Source organism: Prunus dulcis, chromosome 5, assembly GCF_902201215.1.
Source record: "Prunus dulcis chromosome 5, ALMONDv2, whole genome shotgun sequence".
NCBI classification, from domain to species: domain Eukaryota; kingdom Viridiplantae; phylum Streptophyta; class Magnoliopsida; order Rosales; family Rosaceae; genus Prunus; species Prunus dulcis.
In genome coordinates this window covers 16,263,928-16,287,207 of record NC_047654.1, presented here as the reverse complement: position 1 = coordinate 16,287,207, position 23,280 = coordinate 16,263,928, and the positions used below count along the sequence as shown (strand labels likewise).

Here is a 23,280-nt window from a genome sequence, read left to right as displayed (position 1 = left end):
AAAGAGGATATGAGAATTATGCTATGAAATTGCATATATTGAGACTTCTCATGGTTCCCAGTCATATCCTAAAACTGCTCCTGGTCATAGAATTATCAATGGGGCATTGATCTTCCACAGAGACCAGTACACACAATATCTTATCTAATTAGAGGATGACAAGGTCTCAAGTCATTAAGTGTAGTGACACCAAGATATTTGTATAGGTGCTTGCAGGGAAACAAGTATACTGAACGTGATCATAAATATGAGTTCTAGAATGGAAGTCTTTAGTCAAATGTCAAACTATAACTCATAAGTTGCAATGGTGTAAACTCATTCTAAGACATGAGGCATCATAGTGTGGCTATGTTGTTTGTCTTTGAAGGCACTATACAGTTAAGTTATAAAGACATGACCCAAAGGTGCTTATCAGGACTCTTGGTAAAGTCACAGAGACAAATGAATGTACAACAAGGAATCTCTACTCTCAATAAGGAGAGAGAATAATCCTGAGATATGATTGATCAAATCATTGCACAAAGTAGTGGATAAGATTTGAAAGAAGAAGTCTTCAAATCATTATTAGGATAATCATATAAGACATAATTCACATTAAGGTTTCGACATGTGATTCCATAATCTAACAATGTGAATAAGGAGAAGGATTTAATTGCACGATCATTCCAACTTGAATAGGTTCTTTACCATTTCGTATTTAGCTTGGATAGCCATGACATGTTGCTCAACGTCAACCATGGTTTGTGGAAGTCCAATAAGGTTCAAAATCACAATTGACCTTCACCAATAAGAATTAAATGATGGGATTTAATTCACAATCAATTCTGAAGAGTTGAGTCAACCCACTACCTTTCAAAATCACGATCAATTCCTTTTTCAAATCCTGCTGCAGTTGCACGAGCCCTTCCTGCATGCCATAAATGACCTACGAAAAGGAAGAATCTTAGAACAAAATGAGAAGTAGCTAACCAACTTCTAGGAGAGACATAATTGACTGCATTGATCTCGGTAGATACACCACCCACGAAATTTAAAGAACCTAAAGGAGAAGGACAAATGAAGAGGAAAGTAACTTGGGATCAAAAGTCAAAGGCAACGGTCAAAAGTCAAAGTCAACTATCAAGTCAAAGTCAACATGTTTGACCAAAACAATTGACCAGGTCAAACTACTTAGACTATGAGTGTGACTTAATAGTTAAGTTATAAATCATAATTAAAAATTAATTATAAAATTAGTTTGACATAAAACTAGATTTGGGTTTTAAATCATTTAAGACCCATTGGGCCCAAGAACAAGTGTTGTATGACAATAAAAATTCAAGAGAACCCAAGGGAAGCCCAAGACCACCCATGGTCAGTTTTGATAGTGAGGGATTCTTCTCATTTTTCTGTCTTACCTATTTAAGTCACACATATGACCATTAACTAGTTAGGGTTTTGAGCCTCCCTAAGTTTTTAGGTTGTGGTGTTGAAGGTGAGATTCTTGTGGGAGCAAATATTCCGGCTTCCAATCTTAGGGCGCCCCGTGGATATGAAGAGGATCACCTAGGTCATTAATTGGGCCCATTTATTTGGCCAATTAATTGAGACCAAAAATAGGGATATTATCTTAAATATGGGATACTATCTTTATTTGGGAATATAATCACCAATTAAAGATAATATCACCAATTTGGGATATTATCTTATTTTTTGGATATTATCATCAATTAGGGATTTAATCCTAATCGAAATCCCTAATTGACTCAATCTCTCCATTTAAGGGAAAGAATATCTTCCTTCTAAATAAGAATTATTCTTTGATAGATGGCTAGAGTCCTATAAATACACAGCCACATTCAACACATGAGGTCATTCTAAACCTAATCCAATCTTTACCCAAGAACCCCACTCTCTCTCTCTCTCTCTCTCTCTCTCTCTCTCTCTCTCTCTCTCTCTCTCTCTCTCTCTCTCTCTTTTTCTCTTGCGGTCCACCTCTCTCTACACTTTCCCTCACATGGCTCTAGCCACCACACACGACTAAGGCCACCCAACTCTCCCCGTGAGAGAAAACTCTGTCCTTTTCAGCTATTGCCGCATCTTTTCTCAAAGATCTAATTGAACTAACTTAGGCATCTGAGGGCCTTTGGCCAACAGCCCCTGCATGTGGTCTTTTACTCCTATTTGTTTCGCATGAACCAAGAAAGAGAGAGAAGGAAGCTCAAAGGGTGAAGGATCTACATGCGAATATTCTCCCATGAGAAATTTGCAAAAACAATTCTCCCTTCACCTTTCCTAAAAATTAGTCCACCAAGAGAAAAAGTCTAGCATCTCCGCTCTGTTACAATTCTCTTCACCTCTGTGAATTTGGTGTGGTGAACTAAAGGGTATCTCATCTGTGCCTTTGTTGAAGAAATCCTGGAAGATACAAGAGAAGAAAGAATGCCATACCTAAGGTGTAACCATGATGAGCTTTAAGGGTAATCTCATAACCTTCTTCCTTTTTTGATTTGTGCATACTAGAGATTAGACCTCAAGATACTTGGCTAAGATTGAATAGAGTTTAGCTGAGTATAGCTGAGTATGGTTTAATAGTTAGCTTCTGCTTTTGAATGGTTGATTCATGTCTATTGTGGCTTAAAATTTAATTAAAAGAATTTAAATATATGTTTCCTTTAGATGCGTCTACACAAGTGTATGACCAGGAATGCTCTGCTTGTGTGGATGCGTCCACACTAGTGTATGACCAGGATTGCTCTGCTTCTGTGTATTGGCCAGTTCCCTGCTCTACTTGTGTGAATGCGATTCACACAAGTGTATGACCAGCAGTCCTCCGAGTTTTTTACTTATGTTCAGTATTAGTACTTTATATATGCTTATGAGTTCGGAATTAAATCTTGTGGAAAGGAATCGGTTTTTTCAAAAATTTGTTGATTATGAATCATTATTACTGTATTTTCAATTTTTTATATTACATTGATCAGTTTGAATGGAAACAGTTATTATAGTGGTGAATGTTTTATTTAACTAGAATAAGTATGGGTGTAAATTCTGGAGTTTGGTATATGTAAGTTGAGATGGATTTAACATGGAATCAAACTGTTGCTTTTTGTAAATTCTGGAGTGCGGCATGATCCTTCAAAAATGGTATGTAGGCAACCTAGGGTTAACCTAGGTGCAGCCACAAAGTTAAATGTTTTGCTTCATCTTCAACTACGCCAGGATTGATCTAGGAAACTTGTTAAAGTTGTTCAGAGGGTTTGAGACCCAATTTATATTAATGATTGATATAGTTAGATACATGTGAATTATTTATTGTGTATGTCGAGCAGTTGGGAGTTGTAAACTATGTTTTTGTTGGAGGTGGATTTTGGGTTTAGAGACTTTTTCAAGGGAGATTTCGCTGGTTTTCTGAAAAAAGTCAAACTCTAAGCACTACTACATTTTACATTTTGCGCGACGAAGAGAATTTCGTCGCGCAAAATACATTGTAGTCGCACAAATTTTAACGCGACAAAAACTTCGTCGCGCAAAGATCGTGAAGAAAGACTTTGCGCGACGAAAAAATATTGGTCGCGCAAAGTTACTTTGCGCGACGAAAAATTATTGGTCCCGCTAAACTTTGCGCGACGAAATATATTGGTTGCGCAAAGGTTTGCGCGACGAAAAATATTCGTCGCGCAAAGTTTTGCGCGACAAAAAACATTGGTCGTGCAAAGTCTCAAAAAAATTTTAAAAATAAAAAATTCCCGCGTTCCATTTTTTGTACCCGCCCACATTTTTAGAGTTTTGCGCGACGAACACTAACGTCGCGCAAATATTTGCGCGACGAAATATTTTTTTGTGTTTTAAATTTTTTAATTAAAATAAACTAATTTTTACTTTTTATTATTATTTCTTTAATATTAATTTATTCAAATTTTTACTTTTTAAATATAATTTAATTGTATGATTTTTTTTAAATCACTTTAATTTAAATTGATATTAATTTAATTATAGTAATTTTTTCAAATTTTTAAATTTTAAATTTAATTTAATTGTAAGATTTTTCTTAATTACTTTAATTTAAATTGACATATTCAAGATAAAATTACATATGAAAAATAGTGATCAAATTATCCAATAAATATTTATATATATATAATATTCAAAATGTACACATGAATTAACAAAGTACAATAATAAAATCCTAATACAAGCATATTGTGGTGGTAGTGGTGGATAATATGTTTTGATAGCTTCCTAATCCTCAACTTTAGCCATCAAAGTCTCGATGATTACCTACAAAAAAACAAATATGGTCAAATAACAACAACAACAAAAAAAAGAAAAAAACACAAACTCAAAACTAACTCCAAAAACACATATTAATGAAAAAAAATTTAAAATTTGGAGAGAATATACCTTTTGGCAAGATTGAGAGTGAGTGAGAATGAGAGGGAGAAGTGAGAGAATTAGATAAGATAGTGATAGAGAGATGAGAGAGTGAGAGATAGTGAAAAGATAGATGAGAGAGTGAGTGAGAGGGAGAGATAGTGAAGAGAGAGATGAGAGATTAAGTGAGAGGAGTGAGTGTGAGAGAAAGGGTGGGATTTGGGGAGAGGGAAAGAGAGAAGAGAGGTAAGAGTAGAGAAAGAAATTGAGAAAATGGTGGAGGAGTTATTTCGGTTTTTAAAAATCGTATCACTTTGCGCGACGAAAATACGGTTGGTCGAGCAAAGTTTTGCGCGACGAAACATATTGGTCTCGCAAAGTTTTGCGCGACGAATATAGTAATATTGGTCGCGCAAAGTCTAAAAAAATTATTTTTTAAAAAAAAAAATTCCCGCATCACATTTTTGGTACCCGCCAAAATTTTTAAATTTTTGTGCGACGAAAAATACATATTGGTCACGCAAAGTCTAAAACAATTATATAAAAAAATTCCCGCGTCCCATTTTTGGTACCCGCCCAAATTTTTGCGCGACGAAAAATACATATTGGTCGCGCAAAGTTTTGCGCGACGAAACATATTGGTCTCGCAAAGTTTTGCGCGACGAATATAGAAATATTGGTCGCGCAAAGTCTAAAAAAATTATTTTTTGAAAAAAAAAAATTCCCGCATCCCATTTTTGGTACCCGCCAAAATTTTTAAATTTTTGTGCGACGAAAAATACATATTGGTCGCGCAAAGTCTAAAACAATTATAAAAAAAATTCCCGCGTCCCATTTTTGGTACCCGCCCAAATTTTTGCGCGACGAAAAATATATATTGGTCGAGCAAAGTTTTGCGCGACGAAACATATTGGTCTCGCAAAGTTGTGCGCGACGAATAGAGGAATATTGGTCGCGCAAAGTCTAAAAAAATTATTTTAAAAAAAAAAAATTCCCGCATCCCATTTTTGGTACCCGCCAAAATCTTTAAATTTTTGCCCGAGGAAAAATACATATTGGTAGCGCAAAGTCTAAAACAATTATATAAAAAAACTCCCGTGTCCCATTTTTGGTACCCGCCCAAATTTTTGCGCGACAAAAAATATTGGTCTCGCAAAGTCTAAAGTTTTTTTTTTTTAATTTTAAAAACCCGCGTCCCATTTTTGGTACTCGCCCAAATTTTTTGAGTTTTGCACGATGAACTGTTGGTCGCGCAAACTTTTGAGAGACGAAAAATTGGTTCGTAGAACAATATTTATAAAAATAATTGTTATGAATAATAAAAAATAAAAATATTTTATTTTATGATTTAAAATATAATTAAGGTGAAAGCTACTTAATAAATGTATATACTATTCAATTTCTTAAGTGTTATATGTACAAAATAAATAAATTTAAAGCTACTTAATAAATAAATATATATATACACACACACACACACACTTCAACGATCTAACCATAAGACTTGTTTGTATATACTTCAAGATCGTATACCCCAAAAATCACAAAAAACAAACATTCAGAGATCTAGTAACGGGACAAAACTTTTCGATAGTTATAAATGAAAAATCACGATTTAACGGTTATTTTAACTCCGATTTTGATGATTTTTTTACAGCTACACTCCTTGACCCTATATGAATACAATGACTGAATTTGATCTTCAATTTAAAACATTTGCACTAGTGGATACCACAAAATGTTATGTTATATTTAACGAAAGTATAAATAAACTCTTAATTGTTAGTGAATATATTGTTTTGATGGCATATGCATTCTACGAAACTAGTTTCAACGATCCAACCGTCAAACTTGTTTTTTTAATCCAACCGTCAAACTTGTTTTTTTATACTTCGAGATCATATACGCCAAAAATCGGAAAAAATAAACATTCATAGATCAAGTAACGGGACAAAACTCTTCGACGGTTATAAATGAAAAATCATGATTTAACGGTTATTTTAACTCCGATTTTGATGATTTTTTACAGCTACACTCCTTGACCCTATATGAATACAATGACTGAATTTGATCTTCAATTTAAAATATTTACACTAGTGGATACCACAAAATCTTATGTTATATTTAACGAAAATATAAATAAACTCTTAATTGTTAGTGAATATATTGTTTTGATGGCATACACATTCTACGAAACTAGTTTCAACGATCCAACCGTCAAACTTGTTTCAACAATCCAACCGTCAAACTTGTTTGTTTATACTTCGAGATCATATACGCCAAAAATCGGAAAAAATAAACATTCATTGATCAAGTAACGGGACAAAACTTTTCGATGGTTATAAATGAAAAATCAAGATTTAATGGTTATTTTAACTCCGATTTTGATGATTTTTTACAGCTACACTCCTTGACCCTATATGAATACAATGACTGAATTTGATCTTCAATTTAAAATATTTACACTAGTGGATACCACAAAATCTTATGTTATATTTAACTAAAGTATAAATAAACTCTTAATTGTTTGTGAATATATTGTTTTGATGGCATATGCATTCAAAAAAACTAGTTTCAACGATCCAACCATCAAACTTGTTTGTTTATACTTCGAGATCATATAGCCAGAAATCGGAAAAAATAAACATTCAGAGATCAAGTAAGGGGATAAAACTTTTCGACGGTTATAATGAAAAATCAAGATTTAACGGTTATTTTAACTCCGATTTTGATGATTTTTTTACTGCTACACTCCTTGACCCGATATGAATACAATGAAATAATTCGATCGTCAATTTAAAATATATATTTTCTAACAAAAACCCAATCCCAACAACAAGAATATATTTTTCTAATAAAAATCCGATCCGATCTAAAATAATAAATTTAAAGTTACTTAATAAATATATATACCGCTTAATTTCTTAAGTGTTATGCATACAAAATAAAAAACAAAAATAAATTGGTTTAGGTGACAAAATGTTTGGATTACGTCATGGAAAAATTTTTAAAAAATATTTTTTTATTTTATTTATTTTTATAAGGACTTTGCGCGACGAAGTTTACTTTTCGTCGCGCAAAGTCACTTTGAGCGACGAATTATTTTTCGTCGCGCAAAATTGGTCGCGCAAGACTTTGAGCGACGATGTATTGTCGTCGCGCAAAAGTTTGTCGCGCGAAGTGATTTTGGGCGACAAATTATTTTTCGTCGCACAAAATTTGGTCGCGCAAGACTTTGCGCGACGATGTATTGTCGTCGCGCAAAAGTTTGTCGCGCGAAGTGACTTTGGGCGACGAATTATTTTTCGTCGCGCAAGACTTTGAGCGACGAAGTTTCAAGTTTCGTCGCGCAAAGTGACTTTGCGCGACGAATAGTTTTTCGTCGCGCAAAATTTGGTCGCGCAAGGGGTTTTCTTTTCGTCGCGCAAAATTTGGTCGCGCAAGGGGTTTTTTTTACTAGTGATTAGAGTAAATTAGTAATTCAATAAATAGTTTAGTAGTTGAGTCTATTCATTTAATTTTAGGATTTGTTTAACAACACTCTTGAAGAAAAAAAAAATTATAAATTGACAACTGGGTCTATCAATTCTACAATTAATTCTATAATCATGACCAAAAAAAATAATCTAATTCTATAATTAGTCATTGGTGCCAGCCAACGTTCTTTTATTTTATTTTACTTTCCCTCTTTTAATTAACCCTTGTTTATATATCCTACATTTAATAGAAAAGAGGTTTTCGTCAAAAACGACGAAAAAAGAAAGAGGCCTTCTTACTTACGTTCCTAGGGTCATCATCTCCAACAAAAGGAAAGAAAAAACCAACCCTAAAATTCACATTGTCAAGGCTCAAGGGTGAAGTAGGGAGAGAGAGAGCAGCAACCAACGAACCACTGCTCCTGCTCAATTTGAATATTCGAGAGATGATGATGACTGATATGTATAAAGCAGTGGTGCCGGGACAAGTGCGTTTGACAAGGACGAGGATTGTTTCGAATGATCCGAACAAAGGATGCCTCCGAAACCGAAACCTTAACCTTGTCAATGTCGTCGGCAAAGGCAAATTAGGCGGCAATATTTCGCCCCTACAACCAATGTCAATCCCAATCCAAAGAAGAAGGAGATTAATGGCTTCTTACAACAACAACAACATCTGGCATTGTATTCCCTCCTCCTCGTACGGTGACCCCTGCCTTGATCTCTTTTTCGACGCCCTCAGACCAGAATATAGAGATGTTAACCCCTGCCTTAAATATCTTGAGCAACTGCTTCCCTTGGCCTGGTCCCACGATCCCCTTACCACCCTCAAGCTCATCTTCACCTTCCATTCACTCTATTTTTCTGAAAGAAAGTTCGACACGGCCTTGCTTTGGCTCCTCCACAACCACCCCAAGACCCTGTTACGCAACCTCCACTCTATTGCCGACTTTCCTTTTTTCGACTGTCCCGGCCGTGAGAGTTGGTCCCTTGTCCAAATTCTCTACAACGTCCTAGTTCAGAAACCAGACGGCCAAGTTCACGACGCTGCAACGCATCCGCATCTTCATCCTGAGAGGTACCACCGTGACCCCGATTATAGACTGTTACACGATCGGGTTATACATATTTTCGTGGAGCGGTTGAAATCTGATATTGACAAAATGGAGCAATCTGATTATATCAGTGATGCTGCAGCGTGTTGCACTTCCACACTATTGTGGGACAAGCACTGCACGAGCACAATTTTTCTGTGTGATAGCATTGCGAGAAGGCTTTCCCTTCCAGGATCAGATCAATTAGAAGAGGAGTTTTTGGTGCCTTTGACCAATTACGACAACAAAGAGATTGAAAAGCAGAGTCTGGAGGAGGAGTATTTGCACAAGGTGAAAGCAGCAGCAGATTTAGGAGGCGGCATTGGCATAATAAAGCCGGATGCTTTGCTTCCGCATCAGATCATAGAATATGTAGGAGATGAGGAGAAGGAGGGTTTCGGCGAAGTAATTGAGCTTCAGTGGAAGGCAATGGTGGACTTGTACCAAAAGCAGGGCGAGGGTTTGAGCAAATTCAAAAATATGTTGGTGGTGCGCGATTGTCGACTGAAATATCATTTAGAGATTGGTTTGGGACTTTTGGTGTCTGAACTGAGCGAAGAGCCATGGAAAGGAAAGTTGATTGGTGGAGGAGATGAGCCATTCTTCATACGAGGTGATAATGATCTCAAGTCCAAGTGCGAGTTGTGGTGGAAATCCGATAAGTCTAGTGTTTTGGGTGTGATTGATTTAATTTTGGAGGTGGGTGTGAATGCGAATTTGAAGGCAGGGCAGATGATCAAGAAGGTGATTGTGTTCACTGAACTAGAACCATGGGAGTTACAGTACCAGTTGCTCCGGAGAGAGTATGAGGCAATACAAAGCAAGTATAAGGACAAAGGGTACGGGAATGATGCGGTGCCACACATTTTGTATTGGGATTGGAGATTTCAGACGTCGTTGGATTCCTGGATTTGTACACAACATCCAGGCTTCACGATGTTGATGGGCTCCTCCGACAATTTGGTCAAGTCCTTCTGCCACAATGCCGGGGAAATTGGTCCGCACCATCTCATGGAAGCAGTCATCGCTGGCAAGGAGTATCAAACTTACACTGTAGTCGATTGACCTCTTAACTTAAACTGATGTTGATCGATCACTAGGTAGAATCTTGGTTTCAGCTAGATTCCTAAGCATCATTTGCTTTATTATATTATATGGATTGATAATATGTTTTAAGTTTTGGCTTGTAATTCCATCTTATTCGTCACCGCTTAAAAGTTCATTTGGTAATTGAGTAATATTGATTTGGTATATCAGCTCTCTACACTAACATCCTTGGGAGCATATAATATCCACGCAAAGGGGATTCAAACCCCTGCCATTTCACTCCTTCAACGCCTTAATCACCTAAGTGATAATACAAAACATGCATATTCTAAAGAAATGAAAGAAAGTAATTGTGGTAAAGAGTAACATGAATGCAATACAAAAACGAATTGAAATTAATTAACATGAGTGGTTTCCAAATAACTTAAGTTTTTGGAAAAATAAAAAAGAAGTAATGATGATGAACTGACTTTAAAAAAGGAATTGAGGGCTGATAAAAATTAAGAACCGTCGTAAATGAATCATTACACTAGTGTAGTGGTTTGGAGTATTTACTTCCTCATGCAAGGTCTTGAGTTTGAGTCCTAGTATTCGTGTAGTGTGTGTGAGTTTAGTATATTATCGCCCCCCTCAATAGAAAAGGTCCTAAAAAAAATTAAGAGCGATCGGTTGAATTTGAACGAATTCATGTCTATGGTTTTTTTAACCACTTCATGGAAAGAAAGTACAATGACATGATGCTCCTCTTAAACAAGAATGAGGAGGTTCCTTGGTTTAAACATAATCATACCTTACTCAAAGCGGTGTCATTCAGACTGATTGATACTGTCAGCAGCCTTGGTCTCTCAGCTTATTCAGTTTTGTTTTGCTGCAGTTGGAGTTGTCTTACTCCCCCAATGGTAATAAGTAGAGGATTGTATACCATCTTAAAACTATCGAAGGTAAATAAGTTTCTCTTTATTAGAAGCTTATTTGGAAAGTCTTTGACTTATGCCCTTCCTTCTAGAATCAGTGATGCTTTTGTTGTAAACTTTGTCTGCGTCTATATGTAGTTAGCTGATGTAGATGACATCATTTACCTATCTTCCTTTTTCTTAAGTTAACGCAGAGTATATGTGAATTACATCTAATAGCTCACATTTCCCTTACATGGTGCTTTCCATGACATGAGGTGTTGAAGTTATTGTTGTTTTAGCTGCATAGAACTCTAAGATGTCGGAATTTGTCCCTGTAAAAGTTGATATGTTGGCAAGTACTCTTGTACAGAAGAAAATATGTGCTTGTGCAAGTGGAGGATACTATATGGCAATGGCAGCAGACACCATTGTTGCAGAAAATCTAACCTTAACTCAGTGATTGTGAGTAGTAGTAATTGGAAAGAAAGAAAAAATAATGAATGACAGGAAAAATAATGCAAATATAAAAGTTGTGTAACTTTTGGAAAGAGAGCCAAACTTGGATCAAACAGCAAGGAAGCATCTCATGGCCAGAAACACACACACAGACACTTATTTATATATATATACACACACACACACACACAAACACACCAAAAAGCTTTGCCACACAACCCTCTCTCAAAGATTGATACTTCTATGAGCAGCAAGGAATAACCAGCAGTTTAAGTAATGAATCCATCAATAGCACAATAAGCTCATTCAGTACTCTAGTACCGCATGCACATATAGTGTAATTGTGATTTGTGGATGACCATATATATATATATATATATATATATATAGAGAGAGAGAGAGAGAGAGAGAGAGAGAGAGATGAAGCCTCTCAATAAGCCATATTCTTTGTTTTCAGCATTGTGGTCATCTTCTTCATATTATTCAGTTTTAATTTTAGTGTTTGTAGTACCCTTTTTTGTGATATCAGTGCTTGTTTGCACTTCGGGTTCGTCTTCATGGACATGGAGATTTGGCAACAACATATTGGAGACTGACTATTCTTCATCCCTAGCTCTCTCTACAAGATCAAGACCTTCTCAAGTGCTTGAAGCTGCAGAAGCTCATCATATTAATTCTTCATCATTGTCAAAAACAAATGAAACAACACCACATCTTCTCCCTCATGAAATTGTAATTAAGATTTTGAATTATTATTTTTTTTCATGCATGAACATTTTAACTATATGTATCATTAATGTGTTTCTTCAGTTGACAAAGTAGCTCATTGTTCTACTGGTGTTGCATAAACCACAGGGAGAAAAACAAGAGATGGTATGGAATGATCAAGGCCTAGGAGCTGATGAAGTTAATGTGACTTCTGCATCAACAGTTGTTATCATTCTGAGTTTATCTCTGTATTTTCAGATTAGGAAGAGGTGATCTTGTAGAGAATTTTAGCTAGAGAGAATGAAGAAGGAATAGAAATGTACTGTTCTATTGATTTCTGCAAAACTGCAGCTTACATAGTGTGATTGCTAGGAGAGAATTGTGATTCTCTCCTAACAGAATTACAGCTGTCATCCTATAGGATGCTTACACTTGTCATAGCAAATCTAAGCTAGAGAATCCACCTAGACTATGATCTAATGGCTCTCATTACATCATTTAAATAGGCTGACCAAAAACAGAACAAAAATAAGGATAGCTTCAGCTCTAAGAAATCTGCTGCAGGATTATATTTCAACACTCCCTTCTAATCCTTTAGCTGATTTCACACCAAGCAAGCTTCTCAGCCTCACAAACCGATCCTTAGGTAGAGCTTTAGTCAAAATGTCTGCTATCTGATCTTCTGTTTTGCAGTATATCAGTTCAATTTCTTTTGCTTGAATGGCTTCTCTGATAAAGTGAAATTTCCTGCTGATGTGTCTTGTCTTTTGGTGATGAACTGGATTCCTTGCCATTGCAATTGCTGAGGTGTTATCACATAGAATTTGAGTCCCTTCTATCTGTTCTTCACCAAAATCTTCAAGCACAAATCTCAGCCACTTAACTTGTGAAGTTGCTTCTGCAGCACTCACATACTCAGCTTCGGCTGTAGATAGAGCAACTGTGTTTTGCTTGATGGAAGCCCAAGAGAACATGCCTGAACCTAGTGTGAAGGCATATCCTGAGGTGCTCCTCATATCATCCTCACTCCCAGCCCAGTCACTGTCACAGTACCCAATTAGAGTAGCTGTCTTCCCCTTTGCAAACTCAATTCCAAAATCCAATGTGCCTTGAATGTATCTCAGCACCCTTTTAGCAGTTCCCATGTGTTTCTTTGAGGGATTGTGCATAAACCTAGCAAGCAAGCTAGATGCAAACATGACATCTGGTCTTGTGGCAGTCAGATAAAGGAGACTTCCTACAATCTGTCTGAATTCACTTTCATCTGCTGCTTCACTCCCATCTTCTCTACACAATTTCTCATTCACCACTAATGGAATTGCCACTGACTTGCAGTCTCTCATTCCAAACTTCTCAAGAATTTTCATGGCATATTTCTTTTGATGAATGAAAATATGCTTGTCAGTTTGTTCCACTCCCATGCCAAGAAAATGGTGCAACAGACCCAAGTCTGTCATCTCATAGTGTTGCATCATATCTTGTTTAAATTCTTCAAGCATTTTAGGACAGCTTCCAGTATATATAATGTCATCTACATAGAGGGAGACAATGATAATACCTGAGGTGTCACTTGTTTTGATATAGAGAGTAGCTTCACTTAAGCTTTTCTTGAAACCTGCAGTGTTGAAATAGGCATCTATTTCATCATACCAGGCCCTTGGGGCTTGCTTCAGTCCATATAGAGCCTTGTTCAACTTGAACACCTTGGTTTCCTTGCTCTCTTGAACATATCCTTGAGGTTGTTCAACATAAACTTCCTCCTTTAGAATGCCATTGAGAAAGGCAGACTTCACATCCAATTGAAATAGGTTCCATTCCTTTTGTGCTGCAAGGGCTATCAAAGTTCTGATGGTGTCAAGTCTTGCCACAGGGGCAAATGTCTCATTATAGTCGATTCCAGGCTTCTGTGAATAGCCTTTAGCCACAAGCCTAGCTTTATTCTTCTGCACAGTACCATCTAGGTTCAGTTTGACCTTGTAGACCCACTTAACACCTATTACTGGTTTGTTAGATGGCCTGTCAACTAATTTCCAAGTATTGTTCTTCTCAATCATCTCCAATTCAGCCTCCATTGCACATCTCCATGATTCATCCAAATCTGCTTCTTCAAAGCTGTCAGGTTCTACAATGCACATGTTGCATTGTGCCATGATGTCATTAATACTCCTCCACTTGTGAGGTGTGTGATCAAGCCTTTGAGTCTCTTCAAGCATTTCTTCCCCTTGAGGTGCAATTTCTTCTTCCATCTGCATTTGAGTATCCAAGAACTGAGAGTGATCATCTAATACCCTCTGTTCAGTTTCTGCAGTATCTTGATTTCCATCTGGCATAGGTACTCCCACATCTGCATTGCTAGGATTCTCCCATTTCCATGAGGCTTCTTCATCAAAATAGACATCCCTAGACAAGATAATCTTTCTAGTCTTAGGATCATACAGTCTATAGCCTTTTTCACACAATCCATAGCCCACAAAAATGCATTTGTGACTGTTTTCTTCCAACTTGTGTCTCAAAACAGAAGGAATAAGCACATGACATAGGCATCCAAACACTTTCAAGTGTGCAATACCTGGCTTTCTTCCTGTGTAGGCCTCAAATGGTGTCATTTTCTCAAGAGATTTAGAAGGACACCTGTTGAGAAGGTAGACTGCTGTATGAACAGCTTCTGCCCAAAACTCATAAGGAAGACTCTTTTCATGTAGCATAGACTTTGCCATCTCAATCACTGTCCTGTTCTTCCTCTCAGCAACACCATTTTGCTGAGGAGAATATGCCACTGTCAGCTGTCTTTGTATTCCAGCCTCACTGCAGTATGTAAGAAATTCATTTGACATGAATTCTCCACCTCTATCACTTCTAAGTGATTTCACTTTGTGTCCACTCTGCAATTCTGTCATTGCTTTGAACTTCTTGAAACATTCAAAAGCATTGGATTTATTTCTGAGAAAATAAACCCAAGCCATTCTTGTATAGTCATCAATGAATAGCAGAAAGTACCTATTCTCTGACATTGATGCTATCTGCATTGGACCACAGATGTCAGTATGAACTAATTCAAGTGGAAACTGAGCTCTCCAAGTAGATTCTGCAGGAAATGAGTCTCTATGCTGCTTTCCCAGCTTGCAGCCTTCACACACTGCTAAATCCTTCTCCAGACTAGGCAGTCCATGAACCATGTCTTGATTTGCTAGCATCTTGATGCTTTGATCATTAAGATGACCCAGCCTTTTATGCCAAGTCTGCAAACTGTGAGTCACACTTGCTCTCAACACCAACTGAGTAGCAGGTACCATTGTGAGAGAGAAACACCTATTGCTAGTCATTGGAACCTTAGCTATAGGATTTTGCAGTGACCAATCATCAAAAATTGTCACCATTCCCTTTCCAAATACTAAACAATACCCATGTTCCATCATCTGACCAACACTTAGCAAGTTCTCTTCTAAACCAGGCACCAACATCACTTCTTGAATGTGTTTTCTGCCTGTTTTGGTTTCTATCACAAGAGTACCTTTTCCTGCAACTTGAACTGTCTCTCCAGTCCCCATTTTCACCTTGGAAGTTACATCCCTTCGAATGTCTATCAGTAGCCTTTCATCTCCAGTCATATGGTTGCTACAGCCACTGTCCACATACCAAGAGTTGCTCATTTTCACATCTGTCACAGCATTGCATGCATAAAACAATGTTCCAGTTTCTTCAACCTGATTGGCATAGTTCACCTTCTGCACAGATTGATTGTCATGGCAATTTCTAACCATGTGACCAAACTTTCCACATCCTCTGCATTTTGGTTTTCCTTCAAACCAGCACTTGCCATAGTGCAGTTTTTCACAGTGCTTGCAGGGTGTTTTAGTTCCATCATTTGATGCATTTGGTTTGGTATTTGAATTGGACTTGTTATTCCAATTCTTCCCATTTTCCTTCCAGTTCTTCTGAGACTTGTTACCTCCAGAAGAACTTCCATTCTTAGAGCTTTTACTCTCAATGTTCAGACTAGTGAAAGCCTTTTCTGTGGAATTTTCATTGTGCCTATCTAATCTGAGCTCAAAGTTCTTGAGAGATGCAACCACTTCTTGAATTTCAAGAGTGTCAAGATCCTTTGAATGCTCAATCACAGAACATATAGAATCATAAGATCTAGGCAAGCTAATAAGCAATTTCTGCACAACTCTTTCTCTAGGTAACTCTTCACCATAATTCTTCATTTGATTAATCAGATCAAACAGTTTAGCAGCATAAACAGAAAATGATTCACTATCCTTCATACGAGTGTATTCAAACTCTCTACGTAAGCCTTGTAGTTTCACACTTCTTACTTGTTTATCACCTCTAAACTCCTGCTTCAGGATATCCCATGCACCTTTTGAGGTATCTTCATTCACTATTCTGGGAAAAATTTGGTCTGAGACTGCACCTGGGATCAGTCCAAGTGCACGAGCATCTTTCATCAAGGTCTCAGCCGTTACAGATTTCTCTTCTTCAGCTTACATAGTGTGACTGCTAGTACAGCTGTCATCCTATAGGATGCTTACACTTGTCATAGCAAATCTAAGCTAGAGAATCCACCTAGACTATGATCTAATGGCTCTCATTACATCATTTAAATAGGCTGGCCAAAAACAGAACAAAAATAAGGATAGCTTCAGCTCTAAGAAATCTGTTGCAGGATTATATTTCAACAACAGTAACTACAAAGAGATAAAGCAGGTTAGAGAAACTTGAAGCAAATTTGGCTGAAGTTCGGGCTTCGATAAGAGCAGCTGCTCGAGTTCGAAATCTAACCTCTACTCATGAAGATCCCGACTATGTTCCTAAAGGACCAATATACAGGATTGCAAATGCTTTTCACAGGTATTTTAATTACAATCCTAATGATTAGTTCAAATGTCACACCCCGGACCGGCTCCGCCGTAACAGGATATTGTCCGCTTTGGGCCTGGCTACATTCTCACCAGCCCACACGGTTTTGTTCCTGGGAGCTCACGAAGCAACTTCCCAGGGTGGTCACCCATCCTGGGATTGCTCCAGCCTACAACTCGCTTAACTTCGGAGTTCCTACGAACCCGAAGCCAGTGAGCTCCCAAAAGGCCTCACCTAAGTTCAGAGTGGCGCAGCGGACTGGCCCAACTCCACCTAGCATGATATTGTCCGCTTTGGCACCCACGACTGGGCCCGCACGGGTTTGTTCCTGGGAGCTCACGGAGCAACTTCCCAGGGGGTCACCCATCTTGGGATTGCTCCAGCCTCCAACTCGCTTAACTTCGGAGTTCCTACGAACCTGAAGCCAGTGAGCTCCCAGAAGGCCTCGCTAGATGGATGCGAGGTGTGCCATATAAGGCACGTCACCCCCTCTCCGTTTGGTCGATGTGGGATCCTACATCAAATAGTTTTTACGACTTGGATAATGATTCTTTATAAATCAGAGAAAAATTAAATTGATTGAACTGCAGGATTTATTTGGAGATGGAGAGGCTTTTCAAGATATATGTATATGAAGAAGGAGACCCACCAATTTTTCACAATGGTCCTTGCAAGAGCATAGGGAGGTTTATTCATGAAATGGAAATGGACAATAACATTTACAAAACCACAGACCCTGATGAGGCCCTGGTTTATTTTCTCCCATTTAGTGTGGTGATGTTGGTTCAGTACCTCTACGCGGCCGACTCCCATAACACAGACTCCATTGGACGGGCTGTCATCGACTATGTCAATCAAGGCCGGCCCTGACATTTTGGTGGCCTATAGGCAAAAATTAAATGAGGCCCTTAGTATATATGTTTTTTTTAAAAAAAAAAAAATTTGCTCATTCTTTTTTCCTTTTTATGAAAAGGGGGTGAAGTACCTGGTTAAATAGAATAATTTCATTCAACTAACCAAAAAAAAAAAAAAAACCAAAAGTACATGATCCATAAAATCATAAATCATATATATTTAGGGTCATAGAGTTTCTAAAATTTCAACAAAGCAAATAAAAAGTTCTCAAATGACTTAGTGGCTCTTCAGTAGGGCTTAGTTCTCAAGTGGCTCAATTGTACACAAAAAGCTGCTTTGATCCACTCCATCATTTACAAATCAAAAAACAAAAGCAGTAACATTAAAAATACAAACAATCATTGAAAAATTCTTGATCTTCTAGCATTTTGAGAAGCAAAATCATCAATAACCTCTTCAAAATCAATATTTTCCAATATATTCTTTTCAATACATTCTTTTCTATCATTTCTTCTTCCTGACTAATTGGTTGTTGTGATTCATTAACTAATTCATTAGATGGATCTTCAATTGAAGAACTAGTTATAAAGAACTTATCAAGAGCTCCTTTTTGAGTTTGAATCATTTTTTCTATTTTCCTCTTTTTATTTCTTTTTTGACTGCCAGATTCATGTTTCCTCACCATTTTTTATTGAAACTCTTAAATCTAGAAAGTGACAATTTGACAAACAACAAATGAACAACATAAACACACCAAACACAACCAGCAAAGCAAACAAACACAACCAATGAATAAAGATGAACCAAAGTAATTTGACAAAATAAATAAATAAATAAATTTAAGCAACCAAAAAAACAATAAAACCTGGTTTAAGTTGTATGAAACAACAATCTTGTACAACTTTAATTTCAATTAATCTACGTCGCACATCAGCAATGAAATAAATCATAATTAGATACATGCAATTCAATATAAAAAAATCAGGCACCAAAGAAGAGCATAGATGATCTACTTACACTAAAACTGCATTTCAGGTGTCTAAATTTCTTCGATTGGGCTAATTTTTGGACATGTTATAGTAGAGATGAAGAGGGAGAATTCCGATTTTAGCTCAAGAAATTGATGCTTTGGATCTGTGAACAGGGCTGACGAATTTGATAGCTGAAAGGTGTTTGGGGAGAAATCTTGAGTTTTAAAAGAAACTGTTGCGCAGACAAAAGAAGGCATGCGTAGGATGGGAGAGACAGATGAGGATGGCATGCAAACAAAAGATAGAAATAATGCACAGCTAGGCAGACAAACGTTTCATCAAAGAAGCCACTCACCCACAAAAACGTGGCCAAGTGGTCTTGATTCAAGTGTACGTGCCTTGCTTATACTTTGTCCTACTACTTGTACTTGGTGCAAGTTGAAGAAGGAGATTAATGGCTTCTTACAACAACAACAACATCTGGCATTGTATTTCCTCCTCCTCGTACGGTGACCCCTGCCTGGATCTCTTTTTCGACGCCCTCAGACCAGAATATAGAGATGTTAACCCCTGCCCTAAATATCTTGAGCAACTGCTTCCCTTGGCCTGGTCCCACGATCCCCTTACCACCCTCAAGCTCATCTTCACCTTCCATTCAATCTATTTTTCTGAAAGAAAGTTCGACACGGCCGTGCTTTGGCTCCACCACAACCACCCCAAGTCTCTGTTACGCAACCTCCACTCTATTGCCGACTTTCCTTTTGTCGACTGTCCCGGCGGTGAGAGTTGGTACCTTGTCCAAATTCTCTACAACGTCCTAGTTCAGAAACCAGACGGCCAAGTTCACGACGCTGCTGCGCATCCGCATCTTCATCCCGAGAGGTACCACCGTGACCCCGATTATAGATTGTTACACGATCGGGTTATACATATTTTCGTGGAGCGGTTGAAATCTGATATTGACAAAATGGAGCAATCTGATTATATCAGTGATGCTGCAGCGTGTTGCACTTCCACACTATTGTGGGACAAGCACTGCACGAGCACAATTTTTCTGTGTGATAGCATTGCGAGAAGGCTTTCCCTTCCAGGATCAGATCAATTAGAAGAGGAATTTTTGGTGCCTTTGACCAATTACGACAACAAAAAGATTAAAAAGCAGAATCTGGAGGAGGAGTATTTGCACAAGGTGAAAGCAGCAGCAGATTTAGGAGGCGGCATTGGCATAATAAAGCCGGATGCTTTGCTTCCGCATCAGTTCATAGGATATGTAGGAGATAAGGAGAAGGAGGGTTTCGGCGAAGTAATTGAGCTTCAGTGGAAGGCAATGGTGGACTTGTACCAAAAGCAGGGCGAGGATTTGAGCAAATTCAAAAATATGTTGGTGGTGCCCCAGTGTCGACTGAAATATCATTTAGAGATTGGTTTGGGACTTTTGGTGTCTGAACTGAGCGAAGAGCCATGGAAAGGAAAGTTGATTGGTGGAGGAGGTGAGCCATTCTTCATACGAGGTGATAATGATCTCAAGTCCAAGTGCGAGTTGTGGTGGAAATCCGATAAGTCTAGTGTTTTGGGTGTGATTGATTTAATTTTGGAGGTGGGTGTGAATATGAATTTGAAGGCAGGGCAGATGATCAAGAAGGTGATTGTGTTCACTGAACTAGAATCAAGGGAGTTACAGTACCAGTTGCTCCGGAGCGAGTATGAGGCAATACAAAGCAAGTATAAGGACAAAGGGTACGGGAATGATGCGGTGCCACACATTTTGTAGTGGGATTGGGATTGGGATTTTCAGACGTCGTCGGATTCCTGGATTTGTACACAACATCCAGGCTTCACGATGTTGATAGGCTCCTCCGACAATTTGGTCAAGTCCTTCTGCCACAATGCCGGGGAAATTGGTCCGCTCCATCTCATGGAAGCAACCATCGCTGGCAAGGAGTATCAAACTTTCACTGTAGTCGATTGACCTCTTAACTTCAACTGATGTTGATCAATCACTAGGTAGAATCTTGATTTCAGCTAGATTCCTAAGCATCATTTGCTTTATTATATTATATGGAGTGATATTATGTTTTAAGTTTTGGCTTGTAATTCCATCTTATTCGTCACCGCTTAAAAGTTCATTTGGTAATTGAGTAATATTGATTTGGTATATCAGCTCTCTACACTAACATCCTTGGGAGCATATAATATCCACGCAAAGGGGATTCAAACCCCTGCTATTTCACTCCTTCAACGCCTTAATTACCTAAGTGACAATACAAAACTCATCAGATAATAATAACAAAGATAAAGTAGGAATAGGTGAGTAAGAGTTGGCTGCAGACAATGGTTAAGACGGGTGATGTTTTTCACTAAAAAATAAATTATTGACTATTAATTTAATTATAATTAAGGACATGATAGCAAGAATTAATGACACGATATATTCTATCTCATTTTGGACTCAAATTAATTTAATTACATTAGTGTATGTACAATTACTGCAAATACATGCATATTCTAAAGAAAGGAAAGAAATAAAGTAATTGTGGTAAAGAGTAACATGAATGCAATACAAAAACGAATTGAAACTAATTAACATGAGTGGTTTCCAAATATAAGTTTTTGAAAAAATAAAAAAGGAGTGATGATGATGAACTGACTTTAAAAAAAGAATTGAGGGCTGATAAAAATTAAGAACCGTCGTAAAGGAATCACTACATTAGTGTAGTGGTTCGGAGTATTTACTTCCTCATGCAAGGTCTTGAGTTTGAGTCCTAGCATTCGTGTAGCGTGTGTGAGTTTAGTATATTATCGCCCCTCTCAATAGGAAAGGTCCTGAAAAAAAAATTAAGAGCGATCGGTTGAATTTGAACAAATTCATGTCTATGGTTTTCTTTAACCACTTCATGGAAAGAAAGTACTATGACATGATACTCCTCTTAAATAAGATTGAGGAGGTTCCTTGGTTTACATAATCATACCCCAGTAATAGTATCCTCTGACCTTACTCAAAGCGGTGTGTCTCAGCTTATGCAGTTTTGTTTTTCTGCAGTTGGAGTTGTTTTACTCCCCCAATGGTAATAAGTAGAGGATTGTATACCATCTTAAAACTATCGAAGGAAAATAAGTTTCTCTTTATTAGAAGCTTATTTGGAAAGTCTTTGACCTATGCCCTTCCTTCTAGAATCAGTGATGCTTTTGTTGTAAACTTTGTCTGCGTCTATGTGTAGTTAGCTGATGTAGATCTGACATCATTTACCTATCCTCCTTTATCTTAAGTAAACGCAGAGTATATGTGAATTACATCTAATAGCTCACATTCCCATTACATGAGGTGTTGAAGTTATTGTTGTTTTAGCTGCATAGAACTCTAAGATGTCGGAATTTGTCCCTGTAAAATTTGATATGTTGGCAAGTACTCTTGTACAGAAGAAAATATGTGCTTGTGCAAGTGGAGGATACTATATGGCAATGGCAGCAGACACCATTATTGTTGCAGAAAATCTAACCTTAACTCAGTGATTGTGAGTAGTAGTAATTGGAAAGAAAGAAAAAAATGAATGACAGGAAAAATAATGCAAATATAACTTTTGGAAAGAGAGCCAAACTTGGATCAAGCAGCAAGGAAGCATCTCATGGCCAGAAACATACACACACACACACACACACACACACCCAAAAGCTTTCCCACACAACCCTCTGTCGAAGAATGACTTTTATGAGCAGCAAGGAATAACCAGCAGTTTAAGTAATGAATCCATCAATAGCACAATAAGCTCATTCAGTACTCTAGTACCGCATGCACATATAGTGTAGTTGTGATTTGTGGACGACCATAGAGAGAGAGAGAGAGAGAGAGAGAGATGAAGCTTCTCAATAAGCCATATTCTTTGTTTTCAGCATTGTGGTCATCTTCTTCATACTATTCAGTTTTAATTTTAGTGTTTGTAGTACCCTTTTTTGTGATATCAGTGCTTGTTTGCGCTTCGGGTTCGTCCTCATGGACATGGAGATTTGGCAACAACATATTGAAGACTGACTATTCTTCATCCCTAGCTGTCTCTACAAGATCAAGACCATCTCAAGTGCTTGAAGCTGCAGAAGCTCATCAGATTAATTCTTCATCATTGTCAAAAACAAATGAAACAACACCACATCTTCTCCCTCATCAAATTGTAATTAAGATTTTGAATTTTTTTTTTTTTTTTCATGCATGAACATTTTAACTATATGTATCATTAATGCGTTTCTTCAAGTTGACAAAGTAGCTCATTGTTCTACTGGTGTTACATGACCACAGGGAGAAAAACAAGAGATGGTATGGAATGATCAAGGCCTAGGAGCTGATGAAGTTAACGTGACTTCTGCATCAACAGTAACTACAAAGAGATAGAGCAGGTTAGAGAAACTTGAAGCAAATTTTGCTGGAGTTCGGGCTTCGATAAGAGAAGCTGCTCGAGTTCGAAATCTAACCTCTACCCATGAAGATCCCGACTATGTTCCTAAAGGACCTATATACAGGAATGCAAATTAATGCTTTTCAAAGGTATTTTAATTACAATCCTAATTATTA

At 37.6% G+C, this 23,280-nt stretch overlaps 2 protein-coding genes and 1 pseudogene across 2 annotated transcripts; all 3 read left to right on the top strand.

Moving 5' to 3' along the window:
- The first annotated feature begins 8,275 nt into the window (after positions 1-8,275).
- Positions 8,276-9,988, top strand: LOC117629137. Its single transcript, XM_034361643.1, has one exon. The coding sequence runs from the start codon at positions 8,276-8,278 to the stop codon at positions 9,986-9,988; it is 1,713 nt and encodes a 570-aa protein (XP_034217534.1).
- Positions 9,989-11,742: 1,754 nt separating this feature from the next.
- On the top strand, positions 11,743-17,763 carry LOC117629136 (annotated as a pseudogene).
- A 1,410-nt stretch (positions 17,764-19,173) lies between these two features.
- Positions 19,174-20,490, top strand: LOC117629135. The gene has a single exon (XM_034361642.1). The coding sequence runs from the start codon at positions 19,174-19,176 to the stop codon at positions 20,488-20,490; it is 1,317 nt and encodes a 438-aa protein (XP_034217533.1).
- The last annotated feature ends 2,790 nt before the right edge of the window (positions 20,491-23,280 follow it).

Coding starts and splice junctions, on each gene's coding strand:
- LOC117629135 (XM_034361642.1), top strand. CDS start 19,174: ATGGCTTCTTACAACAACAACAACATCTGGCATTGTATTTCCTCCTCC.
- LOC117629137 (XM_034361643.1), top strand. CDS start 8,276: ATGATGATGACTGATATGTATAAAGCAGTGGTGCCGGGACAAGTGCGT.